Raw genomic sequence first — 17,926 nt, 5'->3', positions numbered from 1 at the left:
TCAATCCAACAGTTTGAAGAAAAGCAGTTTTCCATTACTGTGATAATCGGTTTGCCTTTAAAGAAATTAACCTTAATTCTATTTAACAGTGACAGAAAGGAAAATTTGAGACAGTAGGAATACAGTGTTTCTACTATTACTTATGGGAGAAAAGCACTTCTCCAATGCCCAATTATAGCACAGAATTATCCAAAGATTCTCTAAAGACAGGAAAATCCTGTAAAAGTCCTACCAAAGTAGAAAAGTACAGGTCTAGCAATAGACTTGTATGTCTACTACCCAAAAGATGAGCCTCGCTAAGTGGCCTTGTAGAGAAATCTTTTGGGGCCTGTCACCTCTTCAAGATTGTCTACCAAGGTAGAAACAGCTTGGATCTGTCAGTGGAAGAAGAATCCACAACAAGGAAAATCACAGATCACTTAAATGTTGAAGTATATCTATGAGAAATACAAATCATTTTAAAGAAGCTCTTTAGACCATCTCATAGGAAACTTCAGCAAATATTACCCATCTGCTGTAACATTTCTACCCTTTCTTATTACCATAAGAGTCACTACAGAGGATGCATGGAACCATGGAAATAATTTAGATTTAAGAATCAAAAGCCCAGTTCAAACCCACCTCTACCACATGCACCTGTGGGACTTGGGGCATATTGCTTAACTTTTCTGACCTCTTGTTTCATCATCTAAGATGTTTAGACTAGTTGTCTCTGAGGTCTTTTCTATCCCTCTAATCTAAAAATATCTGAGCTTCTAGAGAGAAGGAATTGTTTCGTATTTTTTTGTATCACTCACACTTTGACATAGGACCTAATATACTGTAGGCACTGAATAAATGTTTGCTGTCCAGACTTCACTGCCTGCCTGTGAAGGTAGTATGAAGGTAACGCCTGGGTTTTCCAAGGATATTTGTAATTATTAGCAGAATGCAAGCTGAGTGGGCCTGCAAACATAGAAATGTTCTGAGTAAAGGCCCAGAAATGCACTATGCATCTGATGAACACGGGCTAAAGAGAGACTAACCCAAAGGTTATTCAGCAAGCAGTGATATTTTTGGCCACAACAACATATGATATTGAAAAAGGAAGTACAAACATGAATAAGTCATATAACCTCTTAAAGTATCAGAAGAGAAAAAAAACAATGTGACGTAATTTTCTTTCCCACGTGCCCATCTATTATTTCCTTAAAAACGACAAGTTGCCTGACATATTTCATTGTTCATATGGCACATGACAATTTAAGTGCTATATAAAAAAGTGGATTTCAAAAAAAATCTGTCCCATCTGAATACTTGAAAAATATTTACTTTAAGAGAAAGGCAAAGAAAAGCATTGAAATACCAGAAACCAATTCTGGTCAATTTAATAAATATCATGGTGATTCTGGCCATATCCTATTACTATCTATTATGGTAGTACTATAAACAACCTCATTTTGCTTTTCTAAGTTTTAATATGTTTTTGGTGACCAGTTAGGATTCTTATGACTTAGGGCTGGAAAGTAGTAGCTAGTCCAACCCCTTTATTTTACACATGAGGATAGGGAAGGCCAAAGATCACGATGTCATGCAGAGCAAAAGTGGTACAGTGGCATCTGAACACAAGTCTTCTGGCCCCAACAAGTGAATGCTTTTTCCACTTCATTATTATACTGCCTTTCTAAAAATTATGATACCACTTGAAACTTGCACTAAATGTTATACTAATATATTCAAAGATACAGTTAAGAAATTATTATTCTTTTTAAAAAAACAAAATCTAAAATCTAAATTCTTTTACCTGCTTCTAAAGTATCTGGTTCATCTGGTCTCTGAGCGATCTGTAAATAATAAAGCAAAGAACCATACAAGTGTGTCCTCACTCGTTGGAACCCACCACCTGGAAAGAGAAAGAAGAGTTGAGCCCCTTAAGTATATAACAGAAACAAGTTGGCATACCAAAGATTATGCATAAAAATCTATATGAGCACCTGTTTTCAAAATGAAGTCTAAAAGTTTCTTCAATATGATGTGAAGTGAGGAATCTCCAATAGAAGCAAACCCCACAATCATGCTCTCTAGTGAAGATGTTGAGTTAAAAGAACTATCAAGCATCAGAACATATTGGGATTCTCCAGTCCCTGTAGCAGGGAGGGGTGGTGGCTGGGGCTGCTTCTGCTCTGTTCGCACAGACTGGCTCAAGTGAGCTGTCAGGGTAAACACAGCCCCTGCCACAACTGGCATTAGTTCTTGGGCTGCATCATCATCCAGGATCTGAAAGAGGAAAAGAAGAAAAAAAAAAGATTAGGCTCATATTTTCAGCTGTAATCATAGTATCTTAATGTACTGGCAGGTACTCCTATGAACTTCCTAACTACTACAAAAGTAAAAAGATAAAAACATACAGTTAAAAGGGAAAGAAAGGAACTTGTAAGAAGATTTTAACACAGTATAGTAAACCAAGAATCCAGACGAGCACAATCTGTTCTACTTGACCTCACAAAGAAAACTCTGAACAAGTAATGTGTCCTATTCTATAATAAAATCAAGTGAAGAGCATTTATTTATTACCATACCTGAAAAAAACAGAGGAATTTAGTGATTTAGGAGATGTATTACCTTATCATGTATGTCTTGTAAGAGGTCACGAATAATCAGTTGTCTGTCCTCTGCTTGAATGAGGTCCTGAGGACAAGCAGTCAGTATAATTTCTACCAACTGTCTCCATGATTCTAGTGCATGCCGTTTTGCATGAAGGCACTGTAATAATTTGTTTCTTCCCACAACATACTGTAGAATAGTGCTGATTTCCTAAAGATCCAAAAGTTGAAAGTTTAGTATATAAACATAAGAGTCCAACTAAATAGGATCCAGTAGTGTCAAAATTGATTAAACTAGCTATATAAAAGAAAGTAAGGGCATTATCATTCTTCTCCCTTCTTCCCTACCCGCCTAGCTCCAACAATTAAGTTTTAAAAAGAAAGCTTGCCTATGGAAATTAAAGCAGACAGTAAGAGCACAGGCAATTTTTTTAATACTCATCTCCTAGAAAAACACTACTTATACTGGCCAGTAAAATAAATCAAATATAGAAAAGGTGGCATATGAGGTGGTTTCTCATGGCATAGTAACCAGGGATATAGAGAAAGGAGTTTATAAGGCATTGCATAAGAAGAAACATAGTTCCAACCTCCCTCCTCCTCCTAGGTAACTAGACTTCTGAGAAGCCTATGGTTCAAAAGAATGTTTTTCACATCTGTCCCTTTTCTGGGCAAATGAGCTTGAGTGAGCCCTTTGAAATGGCTTTCCATGAGTGCAACTACTACCAAATTCTCATCCTGACTACTTGTGAAGGAGAATCACACCATCTCCACCACCATCACCACCACCATCTTTTCCCTCACCCTTTTTATTAAGGAATGAATGAATGAAGACTTAGCATGGCACTTCAGAAAGGTCAAACCTTGATCTATATCCTGTCAGAAACCAGATACATATTATTTACTCTAGGATATTAGACATAAGTATAAAATTCAACTTACTGATTTGAAACTTAAAACTTAAAAATCAAAGCAATACCTTTGACATTTAACCTTTTGACTAGTTAAGTGGCCACTTAACTAGAAACACTTTTGTGCTTTAACTTTACTCTTTTTTTTTTAACCCTTACCTTCCATCTTGGAATTTAATACCTTTTATTGGCTCTAAGGCAGTTAAGAGCAGTTAAGGGCTACGTAATGGGGGTTAATTGACTTGCCCAGAGTCACACAGCTAGGAAGTGTCTGGGCCCGATTTTAACCCAAGACCTCCTATCTCTAGGCTTGGTTCTAAATCCACTAAGCCACCCTGCTACCCTCTAACTTTATTTAGTAAATAAAGTCAACTGAATATCCATGTTTAAATAAGTAACCTCATTCTCTGGGCTATGGAAACAGGACCTTTACTTAACAGCAAACACCCTAATCCACCAATGCCACCTAAACTCATGAAGAATATACCTTCAGAGGCAGCTAAGTGCTCAGAGAACAGAGAGCCAAGTCTAAAGACAGGAGGTCCTGTATTTAAACAAAATCAGACATTTCCTAGCTGTACGACCCAAGACAAGTCACTTAACTCTATTTGCTAGCCCTTATGACTCTTCTGCCTTGGAACCAACATAACATCAATGATAAGACAGAAGGTAAAAGATAAAATAAAATTATATTTTATGAATATATATCTAAACACATAGATATATATTCATAAAATAAATATATCTTCAGATCTTTAGTTCCCACTAAACATTTCTACTTTTTAACTTATTTAACTTTCTAGCTAATATCCATGTCTATATCATACTATTCCAGGGAATATTTTTACTACTCATCAAACACTATGAAGGTAAATCCCCCTCTAAGTTTTTCACATGAAAAATTATCTATTAGAAATTAAATGAACCTTTCTATTTAAATGCCCTCTTTAACTCCTTTTTTCTTCTCCTCACCCAAACTTCACAATATTTAATAAAAAATAACTTAAAATTTAAGTTTTAGGTCTTACCTCCATAAGCAAAGGTCTCTGGCCTATAGCTGCCATACCCTGAAGAGCATTTACTTCTGCCACAAGAACCCTGTGCAGAAGCTAGAAATTTGGGGAAAGAGAAAGAAGCAAAGTTAATGCTTTGACACATGGATAACTTAGAATCTGCCAATCAATGACCAGAAAATGCTCTAATTCAGTTCCAAAAGCACCTATGACAAATTATTTCTAGTGTGCTGGGTGATAAAAACAAGGCAGTCCCTACCTTCAAGGACATGATTTTCTACTAGGGATCAAGGCAGTAACCAACTAATACTCTCTCTCTCTCTCTCTCTCTCTCTCTCTCTCTCTCTCTCTCTCTCTCTCTTCTGACAAAGTGTCAGTATGTACAATACTGAGACATTTATGAGGTGTTAAGATTAAAATTTAGTTTCTCTGGCTAAAGGTATTATATTTTTATGAGGTTTATTAAAAATTAAGAAATAAGGAAAATACCAAATAAGAAAGCACGTGCAACCTTGTCCATTTTTACAGAGGTATAGAGTGGCTCCAAGCTTTCTCTGCAGCATGCTGTTGGTGACAAGGTCCTATGGACCTTATTAGTATAAAAGCAGAATGGTAATATCCATTACTTCTGTCTATGTATGACAAACAGGTTCCAATCACTTCATAGTTGTAGTTGGGTAGATCAACTGCTATGAAGAAAGATATGGGGAGGTATTTGGGGAAAGGGAAGAAGGTACACAACACTCTCAGTGCCAGTTTACACGTGGAAAGTGGAGTCAGAGAAACTTCTTCATAATCAATCTAATCAGTGAAAAAAAGTCATATATCCAACCACTTTGACATGTTGCTAATTTAAACCATCATTTACCTTGACATTGCAAACTGTCTGCCCCCTCAAATTCTTATGTTCACAGTTGGCAATGACTTGCTCAATCTGAGCACGATCAAAGAAATCCAACTGCAAAGGCTCAGGAATCTCCTGGCTAAAGTCAATTGAATCCAAAATACTTAATATTTTTCGACGTACTAGGAGAGAAATAAAAAGTCAGTGTTATTCAAGAAAAATGTTCAACTATATGAAATCTTTATTTAAAAAGGTCATTTTTAGTAAGAGTTTAATTAACAAGAATCTCTCCAACTCTAAAACATATCTAAACCATGATAAGCTTGCACATGTCTAAGGAGTTGGCTGCCAGGAAATATTAGACATTTGAAGGTTAAGAGAGCAGGCTACATGGACCTCATCTGCTCCTTCCAGTATGAATAGGTAGAGTACAAGACTTCTAGGGCTTCTTTCTACTACTAAGCTAAACTCCTAAGTAAATTCATGTGTTACTATCTTATAATAAAAAGTTTAAGTTCTTTTAAGTGATTTTAGGGTAAGAAACCTGCTGCCTCCCAGAATCCAAAAAGTGAATTCCTTACAGAAGATACCACAAAGATGCCTGCAGAGAACAAACACTGCTCCAAGAGATCCTGAGCAAACTTTTGGATGTGCAGAATTGAACTTTGGGAGGGTTAAATGCATTTGTTTTATATTTATATAATGCCAAAGGACACTGCCCCCTAATTGGTTTTGTTCTTTTTCTCTTTTGTTTCCTTATAGTCCCCAAATTGTTGCTTTTTCCCCTTAAACTGTATGTATCTTTAGTTAAAGTTATAAGTTAGGTTGTGTTTGTAGGATCCATTGGGGAGACTGGTCTCCCAACGGATGGGGTGGGGGGGGGGCGGTATATGTGCTTTTAAAAGAAAACTGTGTGCTGGAGAACCACATTCCCCAGCATTCTGTACCTTTATGAAAAACGGTATGCTGGGAAACTACATTCCCCAGCATGCCTTGCATCTCCCAAGGTTCCCTCCCCCTACTTCCTGGTGTGGGATTAATCCTACCCTAGGGAAGGAACTTTGCATGGGTTTTGATCTGGTGGAGCTGTGAGAGGGAGCAGAAACTTGCTGGACAAGAGACCTTTTTCATTTATCTATAAAGACCTTTCTTTTTCCTACTTCCTCTGCTTTCATCATATTTTATTTCTTACATTCTAGTCTGACACTAGACACCTCCCCATGTTCAGAACTTTTCAGTTTATCATGGCTGTAACACCTGACAGAGATTTCTGCCTTTTCTGCAATATGTCCCTCCCTATGGAGAGACAGGCAGTAGACTCACACTTTCCAAGTCATCATATATATTACATTCAAACTAGACATGCATTTGCAACATTCAAGGTTCCAGAATTCTCAGCATTCTAGCATTCTACTACTATTCTATTGTCTAATCTACTTGCATGCATTACTATAAATCTCCCTACATGTATAATGCCCACTATGATATTTCTGACTTTCCCCACCACCCAGTAATTTTTCCTGTTACTATCTGTTTTAACTCACTAGACTCTGAGACCCAGGGTATGCTTTCTTATTACTTCTGTTAGAACCAGCACATGTAGATGGTCTGCTTTCTTGCTACCAATGTTGGTGTCAACCATGCATCAACTGCCCAAAAGGAAGCTATGATAACACTAACATTTTGCCAAGCCCACAATATCCACTACCCCAAAATTTTTCTTTTAGTTTATTGACAATGACTAGAGATTCCTAAAAATTTAATGGATAGGCTTAAGAAGAGGTATTATAACATCATTGGCCACAGACTATGTTATGCTAGAGGTCTTAAATTTCTATTTCAATCTTTCATATTTTCTTTTACATTTACCATGTCATTTCCTTCAATCGGAAAACCTCAAATTACTATTAAATTTTGATGATAACCCTTTTGTATAACTTATCTGTTCCCACTAAGAAAAATCTTTCCATTAGCTTACTGAAATAGCTCTAGAAAAGAACCTGATTAGAAAATAAATTATCTTTAAAAATTCAAAAGGGCTTCTTTACCTTTGGTGGCAGTATCAAAGTGAAGAAAACCACTGACAGACCTATTTTCATCTTCTATTCCTCCTTCACCATCTGCTACAATATTAGAAAAGGAAGAAAAAATATAAAAATTTCAAAAATATACCTATTTCAATCACAATGCTAAATGGACTAATCATCAAAGACAGACTTTCATTTCAAGGTAAGAAGAGATGGTTAAAAAAGTTATTACTGAAATAAATTCATATACATATATGTGTAAATTTCAGTCACATAAGATATCATTAGCTATTTATAAAGAAGTAATATGAACATAAAAGGCCAGTTGTTTGTTTTAGTGATTAAGAACTGTCACTTCCCACATCACACTCTCTAATCATTACTCTTCTCCAAAGGAGCTATTTCAAAAGAAAGACAGAAATAAGGATAAGATTAAATCTAGTCAAAGAAGTAGTGTTTATATCTAATCTATATTTTTAAATGAGATATCAATACAAGTATCACAAATGCAAAATGCACTGCCATAGTTCTTAATCTAAGCCTCCAGTAAAGAGGGCCTTGCGATGTACAAGTGGTATGCAGTCATCCCTCACTATATCATAGTTCACTTATCACAGTTTCACTATGTTGTGGATTTTTAAAAAATATATATCATTCTGTATCATGGAGTTTTCTCTATATTGTAGGATTTTGTAGATGAATACCGTATTTCACACAATGAAAATTCAATAAACTATTACCACTTGCACAAGTTTGCCAACGTGAGATTGCACATGGCACACTATTGGTTGATGGATTGAAAAGCAATCAACCACAGCTTTGAGTTCTGTATCTTGGGTGCTGCTTGGCTCAATTACTATACTTCATGGATTTTCACATATTGCGGGGGTCTTTGAAACATAATTCCTGCAATAGGTGAAGGATCACTGTATACACATAGCACGTGATGAATGGTTAATGAATATGTAAGAACATTTAAAACTAAAACTAAAATCCTATAACCTACTTTAAAGTGTTGGTGAGTGGAGAATGCAAATAACACACCCTCCAATATACACTTAAAAATACAATAAAACAAACTCTAATATTCATAATTCACCTGAGTAGGGTTTGACTGGCATGTCATCTAGCAACAAATGCAGTAGTCTCTGAGTGTGAGAGCGCTGGCGATTAAGAGAAGTTACTCTTAGTTCTATTGAGGCAGTCTTCATAAGCCATGACATTTGGTTCAGCATGGATATTTCATACTCTAGAAGTCAAACACATGAATGGGTAAAAAGAAATATAAGAATTTTCACATGGAAAAACCCAAAATAATTAAATATATATGGGGAAATGTTTCCTCAGCATGATGATAAAAATAATTTAATAATTATAATTTTAATAAATCAACATGGGATAGTAGAAAGTGCCCTGGGTTTTGAGTCAGGAGAAACAAGTGTAAATCATACTTTAGATATTGCTAGTTGTATGTAACAAGCAAGTAAGAATCTGATCTTTTGTCCTCCTCCTTAAATAAGATAATATTTAGAATACCTGCCTCATAAGGTTACTGTGAAGATGTAACAACTCACATTTTTGTCACTTTAAGGTTTGCAAAGTGATTTATAGATATTATCTCCCTGAACCTCACAATAATATGAGGTAGGCCTCACTATTATCACCATCTTGTAATTGAAACAACGGAAACTGAAGAAACATTAGTAAGGGACTTATTTGCCCAGAACAATACAGATAGTATATGTTTAATGTAGGATTCAAATACAGCTCTTTTTCACTCCACTCCAGCATTCTATCTATGGCTTGCTATGTCTCTAATGAGATGTGTACAAAAGTGCTTTGCAAATTTGAAAACACGATATAAGTACAGGTTTTTGTTATGACTGTCTTTATTTATTTTTTCCTGACCTGAGATTTCACTGGCCTAAGAATTCCAAAGCAGATCAACAATTGCTCTTCAACTTGTAATCTTTCAAGTGAGTTGGGAAGTCAACTAAGTGGATCAGGGGTAGAGAGCTAGGTTTGGAGATAGGAGGTTCTGGGTTCAAATCAGAATACTTCCTACCTGTGTGACCCTGGACAAGTCACTTAACCACTATTTCCTAGCCCTTATTGCTCTTCTGCCATAGAATAAATACATAGTATTGATTCTAAGACAGAAGATGAGAGTTTGGAGAAAAAAAAAGTGAGTTGTGGGACAGAGGGCAGGTAGGCAACACAGTGGACAGAGTGTCAGGCCTAGAGTTGGGAAGACAAGGGTTCAAATTTGGCCTCAAACAGTTCCTAGCTGTGTTAGCTAGGCAAGTGACTTAACCCCAATTGCCCGGCTCTTGCCACACTTCTGTCTTAAAACTGATACTGGAAACATTGAGAAATTGTGGCTTGCTCAAGGTCATATATCCAATATGTATTTGAGACAAAAACCAGATCTTATTCCAGGTTAGATCTTTATCCATTATGCAACAATGTGTTTATTATTAATGAGTTTAATAGAGATAAAAATTAATACAGACATAAAATATAGGTAAACTAAATTAGGCAAAAAAGATAAGATCTTCTGCTATTTGGCAGTCAGTAAATCAATAAGCACTTATTAAAGCACATAACATGAGCTAAGCACTGTGCAAGAACTAGGGATACATAGGCAAAAAAAAAATTGATGTTGTCCTCCATAAATTAAAATCCTAATGGGGAAACAATGTATAAATAACTAAATACATGAAATAGAGGCAAGGTGGTAGGGTGGGCAGAGAGGCCAACCCTGGACATGGGAGGTCCTGGTATCAAATTTGACCTCAGATACTTACTGTGTTACCCTAGGCAATTTTTTAGCCCTTGCCACTCTTCTATCTTGGAACTGAAACACAGTATCGATTTTAAGATAGAAGGTAAGAGTTTTTTCAAAAACCTATTTACAAAGCAGATAGAATATTATGGAAGGGGAAGGTCTCCACAGGAAGATGGGATTTTAGCTGAATCTTGAAAGAAGTCAAAGAAAAAGACATGGGAGAACCTTAAGTAATATGACTTTTTCATTTAATTTCAAAAAAGCTATATTTCACTTAGAAGAACCATCATAAATATTTTGAAAAAAAAACCCATATATTTAACAGATGATAAAGAACAATATAGAAATGGGAAAAATTTAAATCCTCATTAATGGAACAGTTTCATGTACACTAACTGACCATGTAAACTTCATATCATCATTTCTCATTAGAACGTAAGCTTCTGGAGAAAAGAACCTACTTTTGCTTTTTCTTTCTGTACCCAGCACCAAGAACAGTGCCTTATACTAGGCACCTAAGAAATGAATCGATATGTCTAGCCTACTGACTTAAGAGATTTGATTTTATAATATAAAAGTTATGTGTTCTTTTAAATTTAAAATATTTTTGAGAATTTGAAAAAACTTTTTAAAATGATGGCTGTTTCTGAGTATCATTCAAAAATACTGAAGAATTATTGATTTCTCTCAATAACAGATATTTCAAAACTCAGTACAACCAGTATTCATTTAAGTATCTACTACATGCCATAATGCTAATGCTAACAAAGACAAAAAGAATAGGCATGTTGCTCTCCAGGAGCTTATAATCTACTAAAGAAAAAAAAATTTCACAGAAAAGTAGAAAGTGCCATTTTTGAAAAGGTAGAAAGGATTCATTATTAGGGATAACAGGAAAATCTTTTACCAGCTATAAGAATTCTTGATTTAAGCTCTGTTAAACCTATGACTCATAACTAAAATGGCAAAATCATTAAGAATATTAATGTGCTGAGATTTGTGAAGGTAACTTCTAAATATACATTATTAAATCTTGAATAAGAAAAGGACTCTAAGTTTTAAAAATATATTAAGTAGAATTCAATTGGCCGGTTTTCATACGGATTTGGATATAGCATTCTTCAATATCTATCCCTAAATAACTAGAGGTTATACCTATATCCTTAACTGATTCACATAACAGAAAAATCTGAAAAGAAAACCTATTATGTTAACAAATTAGCTAAACTTAAGTAACTACTGTGAAGACTGAATTTAGCTGTCTCCTGATTGTAACGATGAAGATACTTAGCTGTTTCTTTATTGTGAAAATAAAATTATAATCTCCAGATTATAACAATGAAGGTACTTAGCTCCTTCCTTTATAGTAAAGCTAGAATTGTGAGCTACAATCTATTTTTAGATTTTAACTACAAAAAGGTGTTAAGTAACTACAAAAGGTGAACTTACCAAAAGAGGTGTTAAGTAACCCAAAAAGATATAATCTAACCACAGAAGGTAAGAACTAAAGAGTGGGCAGTCCTGGAGAATATCTAACCAAATAAGGTGAGAACTAAAGAATGGGCAGTCCCGGAGATGAGTATGCTGTGATTGGTAAATGTGAAAATTTAGAGGAGGTGACACAAGAGAAAAAAGTCTTTAAATAGAGAAAAAAAAGAATGAAGAGGACAGTCAGTCACCCGGACTTAGACTGAAGGATCAGTCACTCTGAGCTGAAGGGAAGATGGATGTTCGGACATTCGGACATTCAGGCACTAACTCAGATGAGCAACTGGAAGACTGACACCCAGACTTCTTTAAGACTGTCTCCGTTGGTGAGTGAAAAGCTGACTTAGTGACCCCGCCTTTCTGGAAGCGGGAAGCCTCCAAGAAAGGTCCAACTTCTTGAGACTCTTTTCCCCTGGCTGGGGCTTAGAAATTCTAACTGGTATCAGAAGAAGCCAGAGTTTTCTCTCTCTCTCATTCCTTAATATCTTCCTTCTGTTGTAAATATTGTAAATAAACTACCATTTACTTTAGTAATTCATTTTGGGATTTAGAAATCCTAAAAAAACCTAATTAATATATTTCAGTCTCAACCAGAATTAATTTTAACACTATGGGTGAAAAAATGTTTTAGGGGACAAATAATTCCATTGCAACAAAATTACAAAAGCCAGATATGCTCCTTGAAAGTCAAATTCCTATTATAAAGCATAAAAAAATCTATCTTAACAGAGATCAGAGGGAATTATGTTAAGTAGGTATGATTTAAGTGTTTTTGGATAAAACCTAAGGACTTCAAGATGAGTTTAGATGTTGGTTTTTCTTTAAAAATGTCCACAGCTGGGAAAGAACAAAGAAATCAGTCAGAGTTCAATCTTAGTGCTACAAGTGGATTAGAGATGTGGACCCTGTTTTTCAGGTCAGCAGAGCAGGGACACTGATTCTAAATTAGATTAGTTGTGCTACAAGTTTTTTTTTTAAACTTCATGTTTTTCTTTTCTTTTTTCCTATTCCAGAAGGAATTAAGAATCAATTAGCTTGATGCCACTTGGAGGCATCAAACTAATTCCTAACTACATAGTTCCAAACTGCTTAATTCCTAACCACTTTGGAAGTTTTTAAACTATCATCACAGTAAGTGACAGCTGAGCAAACACTCAAACTGGATACAAGTTCAGTTGGACAAATGTCTAGAGATTAGCATGAAAACTTATTATTAACTTAGTATAAAACTTAGTATTAATATTGTGACAAAGTGATATTTGTTGAGGTCACTTTATGTGGTGTATACATGTATGCAAAGAAAAAATATGAAATGACATGGTTAGCCTATATGACCAGTATTAGTTCTGCCTCCTGATACCAGTGTCATAAATGGAGTATATTATACAACTGTTTTTTGCACAAAAGGTTTGATCATCTAATGTGAGCTCACTGAAACCAGGACAAACAAAAATATAATTATTTTTCACAGTTCTCCCCTGGAATATTCCTAACACTTTCTTATATTTTCCTATTCCTTAAATGTAATCTGAGTTTCAACAGCTTAGTCCAAGAATCAACTCATCCCCTTGAAAGGCTAGATTTTTAAAACTTCATACTACTAGCTCAAATAATAAGCCTTCTGACACCACAAAACAAAGGTGAGAGGTCACATGAAAAAGAATTAAGCCACCTGGATGGGGGAAAAAACTCTCCTTCAATACTATGATTATATCCCAAAAGATTGTGGGCAAGTTAAAATTAAATGACTGGAGTTATTCCCGAACTTCTATTTAACTTTTGTATCTAGTCTGCATATGCTTCTTATTTTGTACATACTGATATATAAACTCTTAAGATCAAGGATGATTTGGAAATAGGTTCTGATCAAAGACACATGTAAAACCCAGTAGAATTGCACATTGGCTATAGGAAGGAGTGGGGGGAAGGGGAGGGAGGGAAAAAATATAATTCTTGTAACTAAGGAATAATGTTCTAAATTAACTGAATAAAAATTTCCAAAAAATATATATTTGTCAGATCTTTGGGAAAGGAAAGACTTTAAAACCAAGCAAGAGCTAGAAAAAAACACAAAATGTAAAATCAATCATTTTGATTACATCAAATTAAAAAGTTTTTGTACAAAACTAATGCATCCAAAATTAGAAGGGAAGCAACAAATTGGGAAACAATATTCATTACCAAAACCTCTGACAAAGGTCTAATTACTCAGATTTATAAAAAGCTAAACCAGTTGTATAAAAAATCAAGGCATTCTCTAATTGAAAAATGGGGAAGGGATATGAATAGGCAGTTCTCAGCCAAAGAAATCAAAACTATTAATAAGCACATGAAAAAGTGCTCTACATCTCTTATAATCAGAGAGATGCAAATCAAAACAACTCTGGGGTATCACCTCACACCTAGCAGATTGGCTAACATGACAGCTATGGAAAGTAATGATTGCTGGAGGGGATGTGGCAAAGTGGGGACATTAATTCATTGCTGGTGGAGTTGTGAATTGATCCAACCATTCTGGAGGGCAATTTGGAACTATGCCCAAAGGGCGATAAAAGACTGCCCTTTGATCCAGCCATAGCATTGCTGGGCTTGTACCCCAAAGAGATAATGGACAAAAAGACTTGTACAAAAATATTCATAGCTGCGCTCTTTGTGGTGGCCAAAAATTGGGAAATGAGGGGATGCCCTTCAATTGGAGAATGGCTGAACAAACTGTGGTATATGTTGGTGATGGAATACTATTGTGCTCAAAGGAATAATAAAGTGGAGGAATTCCATGAAGACTGGAACAACCTCCAGGAAGTGATGCAGAGCAAGAGGAGCAGAACCAGGAAAACATTATACACAGAGACTGATACATTGTGGTACAATCGAAGGTGATGGACTTCTCCATTAGTATCAATGCAATTTCCCTGAACAATCTGCAGGGATCTAAAAAAAATACTACCCACAAGCAGAGGATAAACTGTGGGAGTAAAAACACTGATGAAAAGCAACTGCTTGACTACAGGGTTGGAGGAGATAAGACTGAGGAGAGACTCTAAATGAACACTATAATGCAAATTCCAACAACAGGGAAATGGGTTCGTGTCAAGAACACATGTGATAACCAGTGGAATCATGCATCGGCTATGGGAGAGGGAAAGGCAGGGGGGGGGGGGGGGTGAGGAAAAGAAAATTATCTTTGTTTCCAGTGAATAATGTATGAAAACGACCAAATAAAATAATGTTTTAAAAAAAAGAAAAAAAAGAAAAATGGGAAAGGGATATGAATAGGCAATTTTCAGTTAAAGAAATCAAAATTATTAATAAACACATGAAAAAGTGTTCTAAATCTCTTATAATCAAAGAGATGCAAATCAAAACAACTCTGAGGTATCACCTCACACCTAGCAGATTGCCTAACATGACAGCAAAGGAAAGTAATGAATGCTAGAGGGGATGTGGCAAAGTCAGGACATTAATGCATTGCTGGTGGAATTGTGAATTGATCCAACCATTCTGGAGGGCAATTTGGAACTATGGCCAAACGGCGATAAAAGACTGTCTGCCCGTTGATCCAGCCATAGCACTGCTGGGTTTGTACCCCAAAGAGATAATAAGGAAAAAGACATGTACAAGAATATTCATAGCTGCGCTCTTTGTGGTGGCCAAAAATTGGAAAATGAGGGGATGCCCATCAATTGGGGAATGGCTGAACAAATTGTGGTATATGTTGGTGATGGAATACTATTGTGCTCAAAGGAATAATAAAGTGGAGGAATTCCATGGGGACTGGAACATCCTTGAGGAGTTGATGCAGAGTGAAATGAGCAGAACCAAGAAAACATTATACACAGAGACTGATACACTGTGGTAAAATCAAATGTAATGGACTTCTCCATTAGTGGCAATGCAATGACCCTGAACAACTTGGAGGAACCTACGAGGAATACCACTATCCACATCCAGAGGAAACACAGTGGGAGTAAAAACACCAAAGACAAATAACTGCTTGAATATATGGGTCGAAGGGATATGGTTGGGGATGTAGACTCTAAATGAAAATCCTCATGTAAACAACAAGATGGAAATAGGTTCTGATCAAGGACACAAGTAATATCCAATGAAATTGCATGTTGGCTGCAGGAAGAGTGGGTGGAGGGGAGGGAGGGAAATAAAGTGATTATTGTAACCAAGGAATAATGTTCTAAATTGACTAAATAAACTTATTTAAATGGAGAAAAAAAAAAGATTTTCTTTATATCTTTAGTACCTAGCACAGGACCTGGAACACAGTAAAAGCTGAATAAAAAAGTCATACCTCTATTAGAAAAAGGTAGATGCTGCAACTGAGAAAATAAAAAATCTTGGCTGGTTCTCAAGTATCTCATAGTTGGACCAGATGTATCTGAGCATGCACACAGCTGATAAATAACCTATTTAATTAAAATAAACAGATATTTAAGTCAGTCAGCAGTATTAAGTCAGCTAAAAAATTTCAAAGATAAAGAATTTTAGTGTCTCAGTTCTATCAAGATTAAGTTAATTTTATTAGCTGCACATTATAAATTTAACCACACAGGATGGACAAAAACACTTCCATAACTAAACAAGGTATATGTAGCAAGAATGTTTGTGATTACATAAGACCTTATGTGAATAAGGTTGTTTGTTTGTTGGGTGAGGGGAGAAGGATCCTATTGTACTTTGCATTAATTTGGTTTTCTGAAATATTCTCAATGTAAGGATAAAGAAAATGAAACATAGAGGAGAAAGATTCATACAAGTAAAATCCCAATAATTTAACTAAAACTATATGAAAATTTTCAGGGCCACAAGAGAGAATTCCACATCATCTTATTTCAAACATTATTACCAACAATCCCAGTACAAATAAAATAATGAAAGCCATCATCTCTTGGTATTCTCTGGCTATTTTCTTCTAGGATTTGACCTTTCAATGAGTAACTGGCAACACAGTAAAGAGAACTCAAAAATGTTCATCCAATTTAGTCACACAATTGTACTAAGTTCATTCATAATATCAAATTTCGTTTCTGATCTTAAAAATTAGTGGTATTCTATATACCTGGTAGCAGAGTTCTGCGAGTTGAGGTGATTCCCTTACTGCCACAGGGCCTGTTCTCCCTTCAGTTCCCTTCTCCAAAATATTCAATATGGCATGAAGACAAGTCCGGGGGCAACCTAAGACTCCTAAATACAAGGCAAAAGCAAAAAAGATTCCTTTTAACATCTTTACTCATCTTCCATTAAACATTACTAAGTTTCTCTTCACAAAATTCTAAAAGGGCAACTAAATGGCTCAGTGGTTTGAGAGCCAGGCAATCTTGGATTCACACCTGGCCTCAGACACTTCCCAAGAATATGACCCTGGACAAGGCACTTAACTCCCAATGCCTATCCCATATCGCTCTTCTGGCTTGGAATGGCAAGGGTTTAAAAAATATATTTAACAACTAAATTTCTTAGATAACATTTTCTTTTAAAAGTCCATGCTATCTAGGTGTGGCTGCACAGATCTATAATCCCTGATACTGAGAAGACTGAGACTAGCAAATCATTTAAGCTCAGGAGTTCTGAGCTTCAGTATGTCTAAGTTAATAATGACCGTGAGGTAGGAGGTGTGGTTGATGCTACCAGGTTGCCAAAGGAGTGGCAAACCACTCCAGGTCAGAAGGTCAAAGCTTCTACACTAATGGGTAGTAGAACTGAGTCCATTGTACTTACAGTCTAACTACCCTCCTCAATCCTCAAAATAAACCCAATCTTTCTATTTTCTAAGTCAAATGTCAAACTGAATACATAGTTTGATGAATTTAAATCAATTTGCTGAGGATTGATATATTATTATTGGTTATTAATTCAAACAAAGATTTTACTCTCTCAACCAATTATCCCAGGGACATTAGATTTCTAGAAACATCAACCACCAAATTATCTAGGTTACCCTAATTGGGAAATAAATGCTAATGGCTATGTATCTGATCTCCCCTACCTGGATCCTGGAGGTTTGTAGTACTAACAGATTTCTTCAATTCAAAGCCCAGAAGATATAAGGCAAGGTTGGGTGGGTTGCGTTCCAGAGAAGTGATGAGAAGATTCAAGATGTGGATTCTTGTTTCATGACGGATTTGTGCTAGTTTTTTATCAGGTTCTAACTCTTGATTAAGAAATGAAAAAGAAAGGTAATAACATCATTATAAAGTTAAAGTGAGTAAAGTAATATAATTGCTCTACGTAAAAATTATTAGTTCAATTTTTTATTTGAAT

The 17,926-nt window shown here is 35.6% G+C and overlaps 1 protein-coding gene across 2 annotated transcripts in view; it reads right to left on the bottom strand.

Moving 5' to 3' along the window:
- Nucleotides 1–17,926, bottom strand: part of NUP205 (nucleoporin 205) — a 101,656-nt gene that overhangs the window by 45,187 nt on the left and 38,543 nt on the right. The window contains exons 21-30 of one of the 2 annotated variants that reach the window (XM_007504380.3): nt 17,652–17,816; nt 16,725–16,849; nt 15,957–16,071; nt 8,477–8,626; nt 7,399–7,473; nt 5,375–5,532; nt 4,522–4,602; nt 2,602–2,793; nt 1,974–2,256; nt 1,784–1,882 (exon numbers count right to left, since the gene is read on the bottom strand). In XM_007504380.3, the coding sequence (XP_007504442.1) occupies nt 1,784–1,882; nt 1,974–2,256; nt 2,602–2,793; nt 4,522–4,602; nt 5,375–5,532; nt 7,399–7,473; nt 8,477–8,626; nt 15,957–16,071; nt 16,725–16,849; nt 17,652–17,816 (1,443 nt within the window). The remainder of the gene's footprint in view (nt 1–1,783; nt 1,883–1,973; nt 2,257–2,601; nt 2,794–4,521; nt 4,603–5,374; nt 5,533–7,398; nt 7,474–8,476; nt 8,627–15,956; nt 16,072–16,724; nt 16,850–17,651; nt 17,817–17,926) is intronic. The other variant, XM_001374111.5, reaches the window with a different exon arrangement.

The sequence above is a fragment of the Monodelphis domestica genome, chromosome 5 (assembly GCF_027887165.1).
Source record: "Monodelphis domestica isolate mMonDom1 chromosome 5, mMonDom1.pri, whole genome shotgun sequence".
Taxonomy (NCBI): domain Eukaryota; kingdom Metazoa; phylum Chordata; class Mammalia; order Didelphimorphia; family Didelphidae; genus Monodelphis; species Monodelphis domestica.
The sequence above is the reverse complement of the archived record's forward strand: the minus strand, read 5'-3'. Positions and strand labels throughout refer to the sequence as shown.